The sequence below is a fragment of the Misgurnus anguillicaudatus genome, chromosome 2 (assembly GCF_027580225.2).
Source record: "Misgurnus anguillicaudatus chromosome 2, ASM2758022v2, whole genome shotgun sequence".
NCBI lineage: Eukaryota > Metazoa > Chordata > Actinopteri > Cypriniformes > Cobitidae > Misgurnus > Misgurnus anguillicaudatus.
Genome location: NC_073338.2, coordinates 27,733,689 through 27,756,657, shown reverse-complemented (window position 1 = coordinate 27,756,657; position 22,969 = coordinate 27,733,689). Strand labels below are relative to the sequence as shown.

The 22,969-nt window shown below is 38.0% G+C and overlaps 1 protein-coding gene and 1 long non-coding RNA gene across 5 annotated transcripts in view; one reads left to right on the top strand and one right to left on the bottom strand.

The window, feature by feature from the left end:
• Positions 1-22,969, bottom strand: part of rreb1b (ras responsive element binding protein 1b) — a 48,787-nt gene that overhangs the window by 20,578 nt on the left and 5,240 nt on the right. For 3 of the 4 annotated variants that reach the window (XM_073875932.1, XM_073875938.1, XM_073875934.1), the window contains exon 2: positions 9,373-9,461. The exons of the other annotated variant lie outside the window; for it this stretch is intronic. In XM_073875932.1, coding sequence (XP_073732033.1) covers positions 9,373-9,376 — 4 coding nt within the window. In that variant the 5' untranslated portion in view covers positions 9,377-9,461. The remainder of the gene's footprint in view (positions 1-9,372; positions 9,462-22,969) is intronic. 4 annotated transcript variants of the gene reach the window in all.
• Positions 16,372-19,755, top strand: LOC141369460 (uncharacterized). Its single transcript, XR_012373173.1, has 5 exons — positions 16,372-16,456; positions 16,641-16,677; positions 16,768-16,890; positions 17,103-17,228; positions 18,225-19,755. It is a non-coding gene; the product is annotated as an uncharacterized lncRNA (long non-coding RNA).

The window sequence follows — 22,969 nt, the reverse complement described above, 5'->3', positions numbered from 1 at the left end:
AATAAGCCTGGAGTATAGTCTGCTTTTTACGTGTACGCACATGGTCGAACGCACAAGCCTTGCAAAGTATAGTTTATTTGACTTTATTAGAAAAATAGATTCTTCGATGCAACACAATGCAAACGATTCTGAATCAATTCACAAATGTCAAAAATCGATTCTTAAAAGTTAGTTTACAAAATAATAACGTGCCAAATAATAACGTAAAATCAGGATTTTATTGTCCATCTTATCATCTTACAATTAAAAGTCAGTTTAGTTCTGGTAAACCATTTAGGCAGACCACACATCGCACATAAATGGTGATGGTCTGATAAGATTGTGAGATGCCTGCAAAGGCTGTAGTTTGCTCTACAATCACATTTCAGGAACAACTTTATTGGTCGACTTCCTCTTTCAGCACATGTGCTTGGTGAATGTTTTCATTTTTCAAGATCAAAAAGACGTTCAGATTGTGGATATCAAAAAACACAGTCTGCAAGTTGCTATTCAGATTTGCTCGATCATATTCACAATAAAATACCACTATAGGACATAAAACTGTATGTATATTCATCACTTAAACTGCATTAAAAGTTACATTTCTCCCGCAGTCTCTCAAGTCAACTGCAGCACATGGCCTATTCTGTTGTGTTCGAGTAACTGTGGACGGTTTGAGGCAGCTGTATGAGTGTGATACTACAGCGGGACAGGCCCATCCCAATGGGGGTAGAGATGATCGACACATACGTGAGAGCAGCAGAGAAGTAAGATGGGAGCCAGAGAGAGATGGAGGAGAAAAAAGCAGAGAAACTTGAGATGTGAGAAAGAACTGAAAGAAAGAAGTGCATGTTCACAGAGAGAGAAAGACTTTTGAAGTCTGACTGAGACACATTGTAGCTGGACAGTGTGTACACATGTGTGTGAGTTTATGTGTGTGTGTGTGTGTGTGAGAGCAGGAAGTGTTTGTGAAAGCAATGGAGGGTCGACTGTTATCTACCATACACCAGGGCTATTACAGGTTTAATTATTTTAATAAACTGCTATATTTTTATTTTATGGATTTTAGTTTAACATGAATTAGTTTGAATGATGATTAAATAGTTGTTTGTTTCATTCATATTTTAATGCAATGTTACTATACATAAACCATCTGCTTTTATTAAGTTGACCATGATATCAATTTCTACACTTTATCATACTGTATCATCAAAGTTTTTTTGTTAAAATTATAACACAGTGTACCATAATAGTTGTGTGTATATGACCTTCATAATAAACTAATATATTTATTATTGTTGTTTAATGTAGACAACTGTGTCATTATTTGCATTACATTCCATGCATTTAATCAGCTGGGCATCGAACCCATGACTGAAATGTCACATATTATGTTGCATTTGTCTCTCAGTGTAGTTGTTCTTTTCAATTTTAAAAGTTTTTGCACATGTAGTTTTCATAATAGTTTAACATAACAGTAATCCTGCTATATATCGTCTTCCTCTCTCTCCCTCTAACCATGTGGTCCTGCTGCGGCATGTGTGTGTATGTGTGCCGTCGGAGGGTGTGATCTCCTCTGCTGTGGAGGGGGAAGGGTAGGAAATCCCCCTCCCAACTCCCACCATCCCAAACACCGTTCATGTACTTCCATTGGTAGGAAAATTGAGGACAAAAAAGGGTCTTCCACTTCCCGTCCTTATTTCCATAAAAATACACAGTGGGGAACACCGACTGAGATAAAGTTCCCATCACCGAATGATTTGTTCATGAGGATATTTAGAGGAAAATAAAGAGGTACAAGTGGATGATATATTCTCAAAACAGTTAGTATCAGCCTTGCAGATCCTCATATGCTTGCATGACAAGAGTCCCACGAGCTGACAAAGCAATACAGCACAGATCTAAAGATTATCTGGGATTAATGAACTGTTAACCAGGCATCCACAGACAAATTAAGAGGATCAGACAAAATAGCCAGAGCTAATAACAACAGAGGAAGGGGTGGGAGGGGATACATACTTAAAACCATTAGGTTAGCGTTACCTTTATTATATTCTGGTCTATAATCTTAGCTCACGTGTGTCCTTCAAAACTACGTTTATAGACCAGGGGTCTCCAACATTTTTGTAAGAAAGGGCTACTACAATGAAGGGCTACTTTGTGTTATATAGTCTACTTAAAACCTTTTTGTTGTTTTACTTGTTGTAGTGTTGGGAGATATGCCACATTTTGAGATTGTCCTATCGTCAGCCTGTGACATCGCCGATACATGATAGTATCGGGGGGCGGGGCAGTAGTTTACGCATTTATTTAATTATTCATTTTTGACTCATTTAAGTAACTTGATTGGTGGACAAAAAAGAAGAAAGGGCAACACTGTCATGATCGCAACCTTCTTAAAATTGACGCCATTAATCAGAGCGCGTCATTAATTCCCAGCATGCCAGGGAGCGGGAACAACGCACTCGCTGGTTTTAACCCACTGTGCGCTAACAACCTCTCTAGTGCAAGGAAATGTCAGAGCCGCGAGTATTACAAGATCATGTGCAAGGAAATGTGTGAATCATGCGCATTACAAGTTCAGGTGCTAGAAGGAGTTCATGCCCCGCGCATTCATCGTCATAAAGCTCGCTATTGGCGATATGTCTGATGATCGTCGATACATGATACTATAGTCTATTGGCACAACCCTAACCTGTTGTTATGTTTTATCAGTTTAAAATGTTAACGTAAATAAAAGAAGCCAAGCTAATAAAAAATAATAAATACATTTCAAAATTAAAGGCGGAGTACATGATGTTTGAGAAACGCTTTGGAAAAGGAGACGGGCCGACTACCAAAACACACTTATAGCCAATCAGCAGTAAGGAGCGTATCTACTAACCGACATCCTTGCCGGGTTGCGTATGTGTGGGGCGGGTCTATCAACAGAAGGTCCAGATTATATTGGGGTAGGGGCGTGTTTGTTAGGTGATTTCAAATATCAACATTGGCTTTCAAACATCATGGACTCTGCCTTTAAGGCTATTAAAGGAATATTCCACTTTCTTAACTTTTTCCCCACCAGCGTTTAAAAAAAAGTTGCCATCCTACCTTCATTTGTTCTTTTTTATCACCTCTCAAATATGGGTAGGTTTCCTCAAAAATACAAAATTTTGAAAAAAAAGTTAGATAGTTCAATTTTTGTGAAGGACTTTTGATTGAGATCAGATTCAGAGCGATCCTCAAAACATACACGACTAGCGGAAATAGGGTTTGCCGGGAAATTTTTTTTTTGGCAAGCGTATTTTATCGGTGACATCCTAAATTTTTATATCTTTCTTTGTTCAGTCGAGAAGAAATTCAGTTTTTGAGGAAAACTTTCTAGGATTTAGGATTTTCTAGGACTTTTTGGACCTCAACATTTTACAGTTTAAATGCAGATCAAAATTGCAGCTTCAAAGGACTCTAAATGATCCCAAACAAGGCACAAGGGTCTTATTTAGCAAAATTATTGTCATTTTTGCCAAGAAAAATTAAAAACATGCACTTTTAAACCACAACTTCTCGTCTTGCACGAGCCTTTCGACGTGCTTACGCATAACATAAGGTCGCGCTGGCATGTCACACGGCTAGTGCAAGATGAGAAGTTGTGGTTTAAAAGTGCACTTTTTTCTTGCCGAAAATGATAATCGTTTTCCTAGAAAAGACCCTTATGCCTCGTTGCGGATTGTTTAGAGCCTTTTGAAGCTGCGTTGAAACTGCAATTTCAAACTGCATTGAAACTGTAAACTGCTGAGGTCCAATAAAGTATATTTAAATGAGAAATGTTTTCCCTAAAAAACTTGGGGGAAGACATGGGGGTGAGTAAATTATTAAGTATTATACCACGGGTCTGTTGAATGCTGTATTCTGATTGGCTGAGAAATGTTCCATTGGTATGCATTAATTTCTGATAACTGCACACCTAACTTGTCAAATGTCTTAAAAATAGGCACCAGAGCAATGTTTGTGGTAACCGTGGTATAAGAGGAATAATTGACTTATTATTTAAAAATAATGCACACACGCGGTGTAATAGCACTACCCTTCGCATCTGTGTTAATTTATTGATCTGGCTAGTAGCTAAACTGAACTCTGGAACAAACCTTGCTAAAGATAAAAACAAAAAAATTTTTTTGTTTCCTAAAGACGAGGGGAGACAGCGATCATGGATGTTATTGATTCTTTGCAGAAGTTTACTGGAAGTTAAGTTTGGGCCATGAATGCCATTTGTTTATGTTGTTGCCGCTGAAACCGCCTATACAGTTATGATTTATTTAAATATAACGCCTTTCCAAAAGCTCAGTTTGATGTACACACTCTGTATACTACCAATCTACTGTAGGATTATCCTATTCATTTTATTGTCTTCCTTATAGAAAGATGCATAAATGAAAAGTAATCGCACTTTCACTTTGAACATTATTGTCCTCAAAAGGAAAATGTGTTGCGTAGACACCAGTAAACCTCTTCTCAATAAACTTTACAACTTCAAACTATATGATTTTGAACAAACCCCATCGCTTATAATAAGGAATAACAGAAGTGATACTAGGCAAGCATTGCTAACAATTCAAGAAGCACTGCATGTAAATAACAAAAAGCCAAATGTGATTCATAGATAGAAAAAGGAGTGCTGATGCTCTGGTGGATACTGTCCAGAGAAGCATGTGACCTTTTATATCTAAGGGCCATAAAAGTGTCTAAGTTAATGATGAGAGTGTGGCTTAAATAGACTCCCCCCTCCTACTGGGAAGAGGTAACACAGGGTAATGATGAGTCCATCTGCCTGTGACCATCACTCTCAAAAACACACTCACACAGGTGAACCAACAAGACTTGAAAACCAAAGATATATAGACCTATCCTTACAAGAAGATAGCTCTAAACGTCTAAACGTCTTCCCAGAAATCCACATCGCACTCACAAATCCCATGGATGCTCGAAGCACATTTCTGTATTCATTCAGAGCACTTAAGACAGTTTTGTTCCTCTTTGCTTAGTGGAATGGAAAGTCTGACCCCTCCCCTCAGTGTTTAACCAAAGAGAAAGCAGGGAACTCATGCATTTCCTGTTTGGTGTAGTGACTGGGAAGGTCTAAGGGAATGCTGGGCCATTCTTCTCCTTGGCTTCCTCCAGTTTTCCTCTTTACTCCAGTGCTCATCTGTTCTTCCCAGGGCCTGTGATTATCCTCCATCTTGCAGGCTATCCTCCATCTCGCTCACTCACATTCCCACTCCGCTCTCCACCCAACCCCACTTTCTCTCTCTCTCTGTCTCTCTCTCTCTCTCTACCTCATTGCGAAAAACCAACCTTTTAATCAATGACACACTATCTGACATTTTAATAAAGATGCTCGGAGTCATTTTTAGTGATTTGTGGTGCTCTGTAAAATTTTTGTATCAACTATGTAATTAGTTTTTTTTATATTTCTTTAAGTTTTTCTGAGAAAATTACTGACATTTATGCTTACAATTATGCATTGGGCTGATGCTTTCATCAACAGCATTTAGAAACGAATCCTTTATGGTATCAAGTTTTCTTTAATAAGTAAGAATTCACAAATGTTTTCTGTTATGCATGTATAGATTTTAAAAGCATTTAGATGACCTGATGTGGATGTTAAGGAGGTCACATGCTCTGAATGTGCTTTCATAGGTTTACAATTATGCATTCGGCCGACACTTTAATCTGAACTGTGTTACAGTGCATTTAACCTAAACATTTTTTATCAGTACGGGTGTTCCCTGGAGATCAAACTCATGACCTTAGCAATGCCACTGCAATGCTCTAACAATTCAGCTGTACAGAAACACAAATGTGTTATTAGTTAGGTTTATACTTACTATTACAGTGTCTGTTGTGAGCAGTCCATGATCAGATGACTTTTTATTGGCAAGGTTTATCTTGTTATTTTTATGGCACTGTAATGGCTTTGCAAATTTGAGCACACGTTTTGAGTGTGTGGCATCATTATAAAACTCACAATTTGCTTGCCATTTATTCATATTACAGTCCAAGAGCCACAGTGACTCTAATATTATGTTGATGGGCAACTATCAACCCAATGTTTTTCATAAGGTATTACAGCAGCCTAGCTCTGTTCACCTAGAGAGAGCTGAGAACTGAGCAGAGGTGGGAGTGGCCTGGAATGCAGTTACCACACACATGCACACACGCACGCACACAGACATACGCATGCACACAGACACACACACAGCAGCTCACAGAAAAGTTGAGCAACACCTTCTGATTAGCCACACAGATGTACTGGTGAACATCAAATCCTACAGCTCTTCTCAACTGGCGTCATGTGACCCAGGGGTCCCTAAGAACGTTTTAGATTTTCATTTGTCAAACTATAAACCTGAAAGGACATATTTTAAAATCAGTGCTGTAAATGGATAGTTGTAATAAAACATAATTAATCTAGTGATTTTTGTATTTTTTTTAAGGCTAGAAAAAACAGAATGTGTGTGGATGACTTGAGAAAAATAGCAGAGCAGTTCCTGTAGGATGATGCTAGCAACTCCAAGGTCATGGGTTGAATTTCCAGGGAATGTACATACTGATACAAGGTATGCGTGAAAGCATACGCAAACGGTGAAATGCACAGCCTTGCAAAGTATAGTTTATTTGACTCATACGTGTACACAGTTGTTTGACGCATGCGTATTGCGACAAAATGCAATGCATCTCCTGGACTACATACTATATTTTCCTGTACAATGTACGCGAGGTTTAAAAAATCCGGCAGTGCGCGTACAGTAAGTGGGCACTCTACGTATTACGAAAATTGCGTAATGCGCAGGGGTGCACATAACTGGTGTGCAGGTGTGTGATTAAAATAAAAAATGCGCACCAGACACTGCTCTAAAACGCGCTTTGCGCACCGAAATTGCTGGAATTTTGTTACATAATTTACTGCAACATAAGGGATTTCTCTAGGGTTGCATAAGGATTAATTGTGATTAATATATTGCAGAATAACGTTTTTTGTTTGCATCATATATGTGTGTGAACTGTGAATAATAAATATGTATATATAAATATGCACACATGCATGTATCATTTTAAGAAAAAAATATATATTTATATATTAAGTATTTATATTTATAAATAAATATACATAACTTATATACACATGTAAACATTTCTTAAATATATACATGCATATGTGTGCATTTATTTATACAAAGTTATTATATACAGTACACAAACATATATGATGTAAACAAAAAACTTTATTGTGCAATAGATTAATTCAATTAACCGTTACACAGCCCTAGATTTATCCGTGCATGATTGGTAAGAATTATTACAAACGTGTTAAAATTAATGTGTGTTTTTAGCAGCAATGCAACAGTAGGGCCGTGCAAAAATATAAAGAAAGCTATCTATCGTGATAGTTAGCTGTATCGATAGTGTGTTGATATCTACTAACGATATTTTAAAACCCATCAAATCCCTCTGTGTGCGTCAAACAACCTCCTCTGCCGCTGCTGTAGTTGTCACTGTCCAGTTGTCTGCCATATACGGCCATTTGGCCAATGTCTCAGAAGTTAGAAAATTTAAAAACACCTGCAGCTTTCAAAGAGCTGCAGGTGTTCAGCTATATTTTTTTACATTTTTGATTAAAAAAAAAAGAAAAAGTATTGCAATGTATCGCAACATGCAACGCATTGTATTGTACCGTGATACGTATCGTATCATGAGCCATGTATCGTGATACGTATCGTATCGAGAGGCCCTTGCCAATACCCAGCCCTATGCAACATTCACGACTCATTTGACCAATTTAAATATTTAAGAATTAAAACTTTACCCCAATCTGTATCTAAGGCTTCAGACAGTTTGCTAATACAAGCAAATGATAAATGCCGTCTGAGTTCATATTTTCTTGGACTTGAGCGGACATTTAAAGCAACATTATCTCAAAATGCCGAGATTATAGTAGAAAAAACCTCTTTTACACATTAAATAAATACAAGCAGTTGAGAAATAAAATGCGTGTCTAACAATATATTGGATCCGTGCATTTAAAGTGACAGTACACTTATTTTTAGAGTATAAACCTGATGCTGTTTGTAATGTTAATTAAACCACAGACAAAGAAACAAATAACTTTTGTAACTTTAATAAGGATAAATCCAGTTGACACAGTAAAGACTATGCAGTATTATCTGATTACTTTATTCAGTTTCTGTACTCTACCTAAAAACTACAGACCAACCTGAAAACATGAACGGCACTGTTTATTTCATTTGTATGTTTGTTATATTGTATTTATTTGTGCTATTACTCATAATTTTAATCTTGTTAACATTTACTTGTCTTTAACAATGTTTGAAATTTATATGAGTTAGGCTAGTAGTTATTTATGAAGGTTGCATGGGTGAAAAACAATAACCAGGCATGTTTTATTTTATGTACATCATCGTCTACCATGTTTAAACCAAAAAGATATGGCAAATAGTGTGAGCACCAGGCGACATCTCCAGGTGCTCCTTTGAAAACCAGGCCAAAAAAGTTATGTGCACCCCTGGTGGTGCACAATGTACGAGAACCCTTGCGAATAAGTAAAAAAAAGACTACACTTCGGCCTCAAGTCTCTGAGGATAAAAGCATTAGTCAAATCCATATTATGTAAATAGTTTCAGGATAAGTTTATGGGTATGGATTAGGTCTGGGTATCGATTCAGATGTTCAAGATTGATTCGGTTTCGAATCACAAGCTATCAAAAATCGATTCGATTTCGATTCCGGATTCGATTCCAGTTCTCAGGGCGGTTTTTATACTCGATTCTCGATTCAACTCGATGAATATAGATTTAATACAAATACTACATCAATAAAAAAGAACAGTAAACATAAGTTTACAAGTGTGTAAGTAATAAAAAGAAATTAAAGCCACAACACTATCGTCGTCGTCTTGCTTACGAAATCTAAAATGCTTCCATACCGCTTACTTTTTATGTGAAGGTGGCATCAACATCGATGAAGCACCTGAAATCGCCATTTTAAGCACTGAATGGATGAATGAATGACAAGCTCGCCTCTCGCTCTTTGGTAACATCGCGCAAGGCAAAAAAGACGGTGACATCTAGTGAAGAAGAATAGTAATTAGATTAACGTTAATCTTATGTTCAATGTTTGCAGAAATAAATATGGAAAAAATCGATTCTGCTCTTTGAGAATCAATTTTGAATCGACCACGTTTATAAAAACGATTAATCGAAAAATCTTTTTTTTTTTGCCCAGCCCTAGTATGGATTTGACATGAACCTGACATCTGAACCAAACACCTATGCTTGCAAGCTCTCTCTTAAAGTTAAAGTACTCAGTAGTGTCAGATGTCTTTGGTATATTTACCCATTTTAAGGTCTGGGCTGAACACGTCACTGGGTCAGGAAGGCACAGGGTCACGGGCACAGGACGAGGGACAGCGACCTCTGCTCATACTAAAAACAAAAAGCACACACACAAAACAAGTGTTATATTTCTAAAAATGGTAAAAGAGAGTCAACCTGCCAAGTATTTAAGGAAAAAAAGGAGAGAAATCAGTCAGCCTTCAACAATCTCACAAAGTCAAAGTGACGTGAAAATGCCACATGAGAAAGAGTAACATCATTTCAGATGTGCTCTCTGTAGTGTGAAGGTAACAGGAGAGATCCAGCCTCAGGCCTCTTGTTCAGCTGGTAAACTGAAACTCGCTGCCATCACAAAACACAAAGTCAAATGCGCTGCCAAGTTTCCTCTCTGGTAAATGCAGAAGAAAATGCTACAGGCATCTGTACTGAGCACTGCTACTGATTTTACAATGGCTATCACAAAAGCTGGCATTTAAAGAAGCAGGAACAAAACGGAAACACAAGAGTTTGAGGATGAAGAGGTAGTGACAAGGATGGAGTGGTGGATGACGTTATGGAGCGACGGAGATGGATAGCAAGCAGATGGATGGAGCTTAGGGCTGTCATGATGCGCAAAACAAGCGAATTCCATGCCGATTTGTCTTACAGTAGGGTAAAGGGTAAACATTTTTGGCAGCACAGAAGCTGAAGTGGTGATTGGAGGTTCGGATCTGGTTTGCATGATTTGCTGATTAAAATTTCTTTTTCTTTTAGTAGTTTATTTAGTAGTGCATGGCTGTTAACAACATATAGGTAGTTGGTACATGACTGCATGCACTGAAGTGACTTTGCATACATTTTGAGTAGGGTAAGCATGCATTGATGATATTCACAGGATTAAATAAAAAGTCTGCATTAAAGCACCTGCATCCTTCTGTGATAGGCACATGCAAGTGTTGGATTGTGGGCAGGTGTTAGCTCATGAGGCTATCGCGTTATGCTGGCTCTACACTCCATACTGTTCCTGTATCAGTTTCAGCATGTGTGTTTGTGTTGAGTGGGGGAGGTGTGAGAATGGCAGGGGCTTGCTGAAGATGGGAGCGACAGGAGAAACCAGGAGGAGGATTCCTCACGAGAGGAGACACCCTGAGAAGGTTTCTGGCTAAACCGGTTCTACGGCTCAACTCTCGACTCTTTCTGGGTTACACCTCTCTCCTTACAAACTTTATAAACTTCATCTCTTTTCTGCTTCACTTCCAGCACACTTCCCTTTTTTACACAAGACGCTGCAGTGATTATGTTTGTATGACAGTGTTGGTCAAGTTTGCAAAAGCAGAACCACACGAGGTCAAGATGGCAAATATTAAATTACTGGGTCATTTTAAAAAAAATACATGAGACATATTTATAGACTGTTTTATCATGAGCAAAGGATGCAAACTGCATACCGGGAGTTCTTCTTCATATCTATTTCATAAAACATTACAACAGTTGGATCATTGCAGGAAAATTCTGCTAGAACCAACCATTTTGGGACATGGTCTAGGGTTGTCACAATGTTTAATAATCATCGCAACTGTTTGACCTCATCGCGATGATTTCAGATCACCGCAATGATTGCACATCTCTCTAAAAAACACAAGGAGGAGCTGTAGCGCCTAAATAAAAGAGATCGTATCAGATGCCGTATCTTAACTGACAGTGCAATGCGATACATTGCAAAGCCATTTAATACAGTGGAAAAAACTGCATTTAAAGAAATGCTACAAAACTTTGATAAGCAGTATGAACTATTATCATTAAATAATTACTTTTAAATATGTGTTATGTGTATTAGTATTTACTGCTAGGTAAACCTCGCAAAAGATTTAATTTAAATAAATCACAACAATGTGTGAAAATTATTTAATGAACAAACAAAATGTATGAGAATTAAATGTCAAAGCAATAAAACAGACAATTAAATCGTCATAATCCTCACTAGGGCTGGGCAAAATAATAGATTTTTCGATTAATCTGGTTTTTTTTACGTGGTGAATTCAAAATCGATTCTTAAAGAGCAGAATCGATTTTTTTCTTTCATATTATTTCCGCAAACATTGAACGTAAGATTAACGTTAATCTAATTACTAGTCTTCTTTACTAGATTTCACCCTCTTTTTTGCCTTGCGTGATGTTACCAAGGAGCGAGAGGCGAGTCTTTCATTCATTCAGTGCTTAAAATGGCGGGTTCAGGTGCTTCATCGATGTGGATGCCACCTTCACACAAAAAGTCAGAGTTATGGAAGCATTTTAGATTTCGCAAGCAAGACGACGACAATAGTGTTTCGATAGGCTTTTCATTTCTTTTTTTGAATTACCCACTTGTAAACTGCTGTTCACTGTTCTTTTTTATTAATATAGTATTTGTATTAAATCTATATTCATTGAGTTGAATCGAGTATAAAAACAGACTCCAGAACCTGGAATCGAAAATTGAATCAAGAATTGAAATCGAATCGATTTGATAGCTTGTGAATTGAAATCGAATTGATCTGGATTTGAATCGATACCCAGCCCTAATCGGCAGTTTTTAGGCAATTAACTGTCAGCCAAATTTCATAATCGTGACAGCCCTAACATGGTCACTTGTTTCTAGATGATCTAAGATGATTCATATGGTTGGCCAGATTAAGTAACAACTGTTGGAGATCTAGCTAGGCTGTTAGACCAGCTCGATCCAGTTAATGACCAGTATGAAACCAGCTACCATGTTTCAAAACATTAAACTGGGTTCAGCTGGATTCGCAGCAGGTGAGGGGGCTATGATAGGCCAAAACAAATCAAGAATTTTCCTCAATGTGCTTGAATGCCCATAAGGGGTTAACATGAGAGGAGGGGCCCACATGAGGCCCTTGGCAAAGCAGCACTCAGCTGTTACTCCAAACAGGTGGCCTTGACATGACCTTTACCATCTACTGCATACACCAACCATTATGTTTCAGGCAACAAAGCCAGACGGTCAAGAAAAACGCATAGATTGACGTTAACCTATCTAAAAAATGTTGTCTTGTTTGTGTGCATCAAGCTACTGACATGCTACATGCTGCTATCATCAATCACAGGCCTAAAACATTTGGTATTTGGTAAATAAAAATTTCTCTTTTTAGGACGTGCACAGTCTGTGCCAACTACGTGTAACTGTGCATATACTGTAAGGAGACCCGCCTGTCACATACAGCTGCTGTTTTGAGATGAGACACACACTGCGGTGCAGACGTTAGCCAGGGAAGACGCAACATTTCATTTTCTGCGAATGAAAACAAGGCAGTGACGGATAGACAGCAGGTTGTACGATCTTGTGTTCCTGTAGCTCAACTGGCAGAGCACTGCATCAGCAGGGCAGAGGTCATGGGTTTGATACCCAGAGAACACACATACTGTAGTGATTAATGTATAGCTTACCTTTACTTTAAGTCGCTTTGAATAACATGTAAATTAGGGATGCACGATATATCGGCCGACATATCGTTATCGGCAGATAACTGCTTATTTTTAATATTATCGGTTATCGGTCTGATATCAAAATTAGGCCGGTAAATGAAAGCCGATAAATGATGGTTTATTTTGGTTTGTTGAACCACTTCACTTGCTCATTGCTGGCCATGTGGAGTTTTGATTGGTGCTATCTGTGACATAGCACGAAGATGACACATGTTGCGGGCTTAAGAAGAGTATGCTAGTCTAGCGCAAAGACAAGATGTCCGCGGTCTGGGAGATTTTCATTGTGAAATTAATATGATTATTTATCGGCATATATATGCATAAATTATTCAAACTAAATTTGCAGCCCTACTACAATGCATCACATTTTCCCTGTACACTTTCCAGAGTTGTTTTTCACCACTATATTATTTGAATAATATATTTTCAATCCTGCTTTAGCTAGATGATTGACGCTAGAGAGTAGGGATGCACCGATATGGAAATTTTGGCCGATACCGATAACCGATAACTCTTTATATTTGGGGGCCGATAACCGATATAGGCCGATAAATATTCATATTTTTTTCACAATGAAAAACTCCCAGATGGCGGACATCTTGTTTTTGCGCTAGCCTAGCATACTCTTCTTAAGCCCGCAACACGTGTCATCTTCGTGCTATGTCACAGAAAGCACCAATCAAAACTCCACATGGCCAGCAATGAGCAAGTGAAGTGGTTCAACAAACCAAAATAATCCATCATTTATCGGATTTCATTTATCGGCCTAATTTTGCTATCAGACCGATAACCGATACTATTAAAAATAAGCAGTTATCGGCCGATATATCGTGCATCCCTACTAGAGAGTACAAAATGCACTATCCAATATGAAAAATTGAATATGACTAATGCCTGTAGCAGGACGAGCTTTCTAAACTACCACCCATTTCCAGCACTGAGCATTCCAGGCCATTTAAAACCCCAGTGCAGATCACCCAAGCGTACACTTCTGGTCATTATTTCACAACAACCCCCCGCCACCCCAAGATTTCCTCCATCCCAAATGTCTCTTTTTCCAAACCCATCTTTAAGTACTTCTCTCTGTCAGTGGAAGGAATCCTCTGATGAAGCACATTCACAGGGTTGGGGTTGAAGACCTCATAGACAGCCACTGTCTCAGACCAGACAATACAAGTATTAGTGTGCTGAAGTAGGTCAAAAAGTGTATTTGGCAGCGTTGCGAGTGTTAGGACTCTCTGCTTACTGTCTCGCAGACTCTTGTGTGTATGAATGAACGCCAGCACACTCTGCATTTGATCTTTTTACATATTTGCATACACACGCACACACTTTTAAAAATGCTTAACTCATAATTTGGGTAAACTGTGGACAAACCCAAATGTTGGGTTTAAATAGATGCTGGGTTGCTGTCAAAATGATGGATGGGTAAAATATGGCTAATTTAACCCAACAGTTCTGAAACAACCCAGCATTTTTAGAGTGCATGCCTGTTATATCCACCCGACCCATCTTGCTGTGGTCCTCTGTCCTTCTCCACCCACCTCCAACTGAGTTTTTTCAAAGTCCTTATCTTCAGAGACAGACTTTGTCTATTCAACGCGCCCACTATTGCGCCTCTAAATGCGTGCATGCACAAGTACACGCATTAAAAAACAAACAAGCAGTGCAATGTCAAAGCTACTTCTACACTCTAAAAAATCCGGGGTTATTTTTTCTACCCAAATGCTGGGTTGAGCCATTTGGGTAATTTTTTTGGGTTATTTTTGCAGTCTTGGGTAGTTTTTTGGGTAGTTTTATGTAACCCCACCACTGGGTTATTTTCTGGGTAATTTTCACTGAGAGTGGAATCAATACACCCCCTCCCCCTCCCGGACTCAACAACCCAGCTCATTGGGTCAAATCATCTCGGCGCAGATTCAGGTGCAGCACACGGGCTGACTGAATTTGAGGTGGATGCAACGCAGACTGATATTTGGAGAAATAAGGTTCGTATCAACATATTTATTCATATAACATATATTTTTAAACCTATTTATACACGTATCATAATACCGAGGGCTATATAAAGACGTAAGTGCCATTACATTCAGTTTTACATGGTATTAAATACGCAGCCAGCTTCGTTCGTTTAGGTTGGCTTGTTTGATATGCCCGTTGGATAGTAAATACGTTTTCTACTGTTTTTGTTTAATGTTTTAAACGTCCCCTTTGGACAAGGCCTTAAGTTTTTTTCTTAACTAACGTTATATGACGACATTTACGTTACTTCAAAGCCCAGTTAACTGTTAACTTAAAACGAGATTAATGTAAGTTAAAGTAAATGCATTCTTTGCTTTTTCAGATTATTAAAATGAGATTTTTGACAATTACAGCCCGTAACAAATCTCTGGTAATTAATTTCTGAAAACCATTTTTTGTACACGAACAGTTAAAGCAGCCCATCCCCCGCTGTACAGCAGTGCTACTGGGTCAAAATAACCCTTTTGCTGGATCATCTGTCGCGGGGATTTTGGACCGTCAGAAGCAGAAATACAGCAGGACTTTACAAGCAGACATTCTTCAGCGGTTCTTTTCTGGTGAAATAAGGTCTGTATTTGTCTTTGTATCATTTAATCGATACCTAATGGCAAATGTGTTGTCCTACAACGAGGGCATTTCATTACGTTTAGTCAACAACATCAGTCGAGTGCTTGAAGTAACTTTTTGTGAGCAGATGCGCGTTTTTTACCACAGAACGGGGTAACGTTGGACAATATATTTAATATGGTAATAATGGCGATTAACATTGGACTATAATTATACTTTATTAGACCGTTTCATCGGACGCACGCGTGTCGCGTCTGGTCTTTACTTTCCGGTTTAATGGTCTGACTAGTGCCTCAAATGAATTCTGGAACAAATTACCTCGTCAAAAATAACAAATGTTTTGGTTTGCTAAAGGCAGGGGGGAGACGGCGATAGCCGATTTGTAGTTAACATTGTATACATTATAATACACATTTTACTTAGCAACGTTAGCTCAGTGTAGTTTTTATACGCTTTAGCTATGAAAAAAGAACTGAGGTAATTTACTTGTTGTTTATTTTGCTTGGTATCAGAAATTAACTACTCTAAAAAGACTTTGTTGTTATTTATTCTTAGCCGAGTTTACCGGAAGTTGTTTATAAATGACAAGATTCAACTAACTTTAATATGTCCATTAAAAGCCTAAGTTAATCACACTCTGTGACATTCAAATCTGCATCCGTGCTTATCCAGGGAAAGCAGTTTACGTGTATGAAACAAACATTCAGATATATGTTATTCCAGAAGTACTGGAAAAAATCTTTATAGTTCAGATATAAACACTGCTGTCTACGAAAACGATCAAAAGAGATTAAATCGTCTTTTCAACAGTGACAATGCTTCAAATATAGTTTCTCTTTAGTATAACATTAATGCCAGCAGGTGGTGACAATTGAATTAAAGGTGGGGTACATGATCTCTGAAAGCCAATGTTGAAATCACCTGAACAAATGAATGAGTATGAATGGTTTATTACAGGGGTGGCGAACGTCGGTCCTGGATAGCCGCAGTCCTGCAGAGTTTAACTCCAGCTCTAATCAAACACACCTGAACAGGTAATCAAGGTCTAAAGAGTTACTAGAAAACCTTCAGACAGGTGAGGTTTAATCAGGGTTGGAGCTAAAAACTGCAGGGCTGTGGCTCTCCAGGACCGACATCCGCCACCCCTGGTCTATTATCTATATTGATAGAAAAAAATGCGTCACTTACAGCTAAAAGTTTTTGCTTTTTCTGTTTTAGGTGGTCTGAGTTTCCTCGGCTAACTACCCCAGACATGGTATGTTAATATACTGTCTTCATCATATTGTAACAAGAGTTTTATTTAGTCTTTTTTTAGAAGTTGTTTTTTTGTTGTTTTTGCATTTAGATTGCACAAGACTTTTACACATTACACCAGGATGCAGCTCCAAAACTCTTCGAGAAATGGCTCCCTTGATATACCGATAGGATCTTGCAAAGCTTCCATGTTCAGTTGAGGAGATGACACAAGGTAAAGTTTCTCCACTATTTTGATATTATGGGCCAGATTTACTAATAGCAAATTAAAAAAGACACCCACTGATAAATTAATGAAGAACATTTTTGGCAATAATTGCTGTTGGGAGATTTAGCACTTTCTCCACTCATCTTCATTTATTTGAAATGCCAGATAGTTAACCGACATTATCTGAACATATTGCTTTTCAATTTCTGCTGCTACAGATGCAAACGGATATCTTGCATTAAAGCTGCTCCCTGTTTTGCTTCCACCTCCACCCTTCAAAACTGCCAGAAAAACTCCGGCCCAGCATTGATGATGGCAAAAAAGCTTTCATCGACATTCAGCCTGTAAGTACAAATCAAGAAATTTACTTTAATACGTTATTTACCAGTTATTTAAATAAACTACCATTCAAAAGTTTGGGACATTATGTTAGTGGCTGTCTTATGGCGCTTTTCCATTGCATAGTACCCCACGGTTTAGTTTAGTTTGGGTCGGGTCAGCTCACCTCACTTTGGCATTGTTAGCTTTTCCATCGAGTTTAGTATCACTTCGTAGTGGAAGGGATTTTAGGCGTGTCGTTATATTTACGCTGCCCAGTGTGCCCACAGCTGTGACATCATACAAGTGAGAGGAGAGCGTTGTTGTACATTCCCATACATTTATTTATTTCTCAGTCCGCCACAAAATTAAAATTGGCCACCACAAATAGATGTTTGCACATCGCGTTTATCACTAACTCTGTATCACATGTTTCAAACACCCGCGGCGTGAGCCGACGGCGCTCCGCTGAGCCTCACTGAAGTTGCATTTAAGCATATAATGCTGACGTGCTCGTCGCGAATGTTCCGCCACAGACTGCAAATTTGGAAAAAAACTGTTATGGTTTCTCTGATTCTCAACCTGTGTATGTTTTTCGTTGCTAAAATGGAGTTTGGGAACTTATAGCAGAGCACAGATGACAACATGTTTGGTTGAGACAGCGCAAGCTAGCCTAGCACAGGTAAAGCTAGCGATGACGCTGTTAGTGACGTTTCTTTCAGACCAATCAGTGATCTACAGTGTTTTCGCGTCACGTTTGGTATCAGCTCGGGTCGCTTGGAATCCCAACCGAAGTGGTACGAAAAAAAGTATCGGGTACCACGTACTCCACCTAATGGAAAAGCTCCCAAAAGTACCCGACCCAAACTAAACCAAACCAAACCGTGGGGTACTATGCAATGGAAAAACGCCATTAAAGTGGGCAAGATCAAGGTGTAATAACCCCCAAACCCATCACCCATACCCACACCCTGACAACCCCCAAGTTTCACCTTAACTCATTTGCATTGTGTGTCCTTTAGGTTGGAACAAATATGATGGAGTAACTCCAGCAGGCTGAAGCATCAGGACTTTACCCTTATTTCCTGTCACTTGAAAATGGACACATGAGTCCCAGGCATTCGTCATCCTTGGAGGAGAAACTTTGGACAACGCACTTTGATTGGGGTAGTAGAAGCACTACATTCTTGCAAGTAAATGATTAGAGTTTTTTTGAATAGACTGGGTTTCAGATACAGGAGTTATCTTTTTTTTTTTTTTACAGACTTAAAGGTGCTCTAAGCGAATCTGTGTGATGTTACTTTTTGTTGATGTTTGAACTGTTTTCAAACAAACGGAGCGTAGCTAACTCCTTCCCTCCCTTCCATGCTTTCATGAACGCGTCCAACCCTCAACCCCATATCCTTCTTGTCGTTAATTGGCTGAAACACTTTGTTATCCTTTCTGGTAGTAGGTTTGGCCACTTTGTTGTTATTGCAGTTTGTGGAGGCTGGGCTGTCTACAGAGATCACGTTTTTTACAGTTTGATCAGCGGACAGGCAGCAAGCAGATAGTGAGGAGATGTTTGCTGTATGTAACAAAAAATGTTTTATGGTCTAAAATGCGTTAATTCGCTTAGAGCACCTTTAAGGAAGAGAATTACTTGATGAATATTAATGACATGTTTATGAAATGTTACACTGGCAAAATGCTGTATTTCATAGTTTTTTTTGTGTGTGTTCATAATGTAGACTAAAACAATACTGCTTTGTAACAAACAGTTGTTCTTAAAGGTATTTTATGAATTTCATGAATTTTTTAAAAATGTTAAAACATATAGGGGCGGTTTCACGGACAAGGATAAGACTAGTCCTAGAATAAAGTAAATGTAAGAGCTGTCCAAACTGAAAACTACTTACACAGACATATCTTAAAATTCACCAGTGCCCTTTGTTTTCCCTCAAAATGCCCACAAGTAATGTTTTTATTAAGACATGTTTGTTCAAACTTGTTATATTTCCTAATTAATAACTAAGGACTAGCCAATCCCTGTCCGGGAAACCACTCCTTACACTTTTGCAATTAGAGGCAAGTGAAGAAATTGTTTAAAATTGTTTAAAAATTGAATTTTTTTATTTATTGTATTTATAGTTTTGTATGATCTCCTGAATTTTTGATTGAGCTATTGTGTACAAAGTGTACGTTACACGCATTGTATTTGTTACATTACACAAAGTGTAATATGCTAAAAAATATTAATGAAAAATAAAGTTAATACAATGTTGACCTGTTTGTTTATCTTGTGGTTTTTAATTTTAAATGATAATCTTAAAAGGAATAAAAATAACCCTATATACATTTTTAACCCATTTATGAAGTCAAATTAACCCATCATTTTAGTAAAAAATAACCCAAGTTTTGGGTAGAAAAAACAACCCATTGGCTGGGTTAAAATTATTAACCCAACTTCTTGGGTTAATTTAACCCCATATGGGTTCTGTCCTATATTTACCCAGCAGTTAGGTTAAAAACAACCCAATTTGGGTTGTTTTTAACCCATTGTTTTTTAGAGTGTAAGTGTAATAAGTTACAGATCGGCTTAATTATAAACTATACGTGGTCTTTTCATCTGAATTATGTGTTTGAGGGGATGAGGCGACACCATGTGTACGAATAGTTTCTTTCCCTCTTACACTTATAACACTAACTCTTATGTTCATCTTCTGATCAAAGTACAGAGCCACATCACTGACCGGCGGTCACCATAGAAACCACCATTCACTGTCTCCACTCCGTGAACGATTCAGAGCCCTGCCCACTGCCCCCAAAACACCACCCCTCCAAAAGGGCACTGTCCTTGAATACAGCCAATCCAGTATGAGCAGTCAGATACTGATTGTGGAGCTTATGGAAAGTGTATATAAGCAAGTAACTGCTGGAAACAGCCGGAGGTTGTCTGTCATCCACATGGTGCTTGTCAAAAGCTAGAGTGTAAAAAAGCAAACTGCCTCTCCCAAAATAATCCACTGTACTCAGAGGTGCAGCAGACACATTGTGAGACATTGTGAAAAGCTCTGTTGTCAGAGGACAGACCACTTCTGTGAGACTGTAATATACCTGCCTGCTGCACACGCGTCGAAAGGGTTTAGGAACAGAGACGCTCAGGTTCACAAAATACTAAGACACTAACTTAACACTAAAATCTGATTACACATGAGATTAAGCAAGTATCTGGCAAACATAGGGGTCGGTTTTATCATAAACCCTTTCGACACGTGTGCAGCAGGCAGGTATTTTAACAAGACGCATGATGCACATGGTTAACATGGCGCAACAAACACATATTTTGACATGATGAGCCACACACATGACGGGCTAAAAAAATGTTGTGACGAGATTTGCATTGTGCGCCCTCAAAAAAGAAGTCACTGGCCGCCACTGGTGAACACAATGATTCAGTGCCAAAAAACGTCACTGCATTTTCTATTCAGTGCAGTATAGAAATATCTAAGCAGAAATAATTTAAGCATGCTGAAAAAATATTCAATAATTTAAGCATGCTGAAAAATAAAAATAAAACTATTTAGTAAGTTGGTTGATGTTTCATGCACACTGTATAAATGCGGATAAAACAGATATTTGTGCTGTTGCCGAAGGTTGTTGGACAAAGGTAAATCTTATCCATTTAATTGTTTGTTGTCTGTCTTATCTAATGATTACCTCAACTGATAGATGTTTGACTATAGTCTATATGTAAATAAACTAAAAATGTTTTCAGGAAAAAAAACGTACTTAAAAATTATCCTGACATTTGTGAAGCAACAAGCATGTTTTATAATCATGTCAAAAAAACAATACACAGCAAAGAAAGCACCAAAAACTCTCTGACTGTTCATATTAATATGGCTTTTTACCCAACACACATATTTAAAGGGATAGTTCACCCAAAAATGAAAATAATGTAATTAATGACTCACCCTCAAGTCGTTCCAAACTCGTAAGACCGCTGTTCATCTTCAGAACACAGTTTAAGATGTTTTATATTTGGTCCGAGAGCTTGGCCCTTCATTGAAAATCTACGTACGGTATACTGTCCATGTCCAGAAAGGTAATAAAAACATCATCAAAGTAGTCCATGTGACATCAGTGGGTCAGTTTGAATGTGTTGAAGCAACGAAAATACATTTTGGTCCAAAAATAACAAAAAATTATGACTTTATTCAGCATTGTCTTCTCTTCCGCATCTGTTGTGAAGTGCATGCGCGAGACTAAAGTCACGTGACTGCAGTGACGCGGATGACGTGTCATCTTCAGACATGTTTGCAAAGTTTTTTTTTCAAACTTACAGTCCCTCAGACTGTAATCGAAGCACGGGCGCAGAAAACAAACAAACAAAAACAAAAAGCTAGGGTGCACCATATAACACGTCAACCGTGTCGTACGTCGCATGACTTTAGAACAGTAAGAGAAGACAATGCTGAATAAAGTCATAATTTTTTTTTATTTTTGGACAAAAATGTATTTTCGAATGCTTCAACACATTCTAACTGACCCACTGATGTCACATGGACTACTTTGATGATGTTTTTATTAGCTTTCTGGACATGGACAGTATACTGTACATAGATTTTCAATGAAGGGTCAACAAGCTCTCAGACTAAATATAAAACATCTTAAACTGTGTTTTCTGAAGATGAACGGAGGTCTTACAAGTTTGGAACGACATGAGGGTCATTAATGACATTATTTTCATTTTTGGGTGAACTATCCCTTCAAGATAACATGAGGACAACTTTAATCAATCTGAGAAAACCTGCACACAAGTACTGAGATTTATGTGGCGATGGAGGGCACTATGGAGCAAGAAACCTAGTTTAGAAAAAAAATGGATTTTACTATATTAAACAACCTGGAGAAGTTGAGATGAACGAGTCCAAGCGTTTACACCAAACTCTTTTTAAAACTAAATTTTAACAAGAATTGTATTCACCTTTCCGTATCAAATCATAATCTTTAAAATTAAAATAACAATCGTCCGATTAAAATAACTCATTAGTGCTCATTTTGACATCAAGTTCTTTGTCTAATTCTAGTAGACTAGAGGAACATGTACTATATTCCGTGATAAGCAAGTTAATATTTACTGCAACCCTGAGATGAACCAAGCTACAAAAGAATCAAGAGTGACCTTTGCCTTGTTTCCATGTTTTGTTTTCTTACTCCTGTTCCCTCAGGAATACTCTCCTCTTTAAAACAAAACTAAAACTCTCTTGCAAATGATTTTGCAAATACTTCATTCAATTAATAAAACAAGTTGCATGCTTCTTTTCAAGTTTCAAAAATTTGCATGAAGCTAGAGTAATACTGATCATTCCCGTTTTAAAGCAACTAATTTTACTTAGCAGCCCAAAGAGTTGCATCTGGTTCTATACATCAAACATATATTCCCTGTTTTTGCTAGCAAAAAAAGGTGCTTCATTATGCCATATAAGAACCATTTCTGTCTAAATGGTTCCATAAAGATCTTTCTGTTTCACAAAAGGTTCTTTGTGGTGGAAAAGGGTTCTTCCGATTAAAAAAAAAGGTATAAAAGAAATGGTTCTTTGAGGAACCAAAAATAGTTCTTCTATGGCATCACTGTGAAGAACTTTTGAAGCACCTTTATCTTTATTTTTAAGAGTGTATTGTGCAGTTATGGAAATATGATGAATTGCCTCTAACCCACTGAAAACGTCTATGCCATAGCCTACATTTTAGGAAGAACTGTATAGCTAAAGGAGAATTGGGG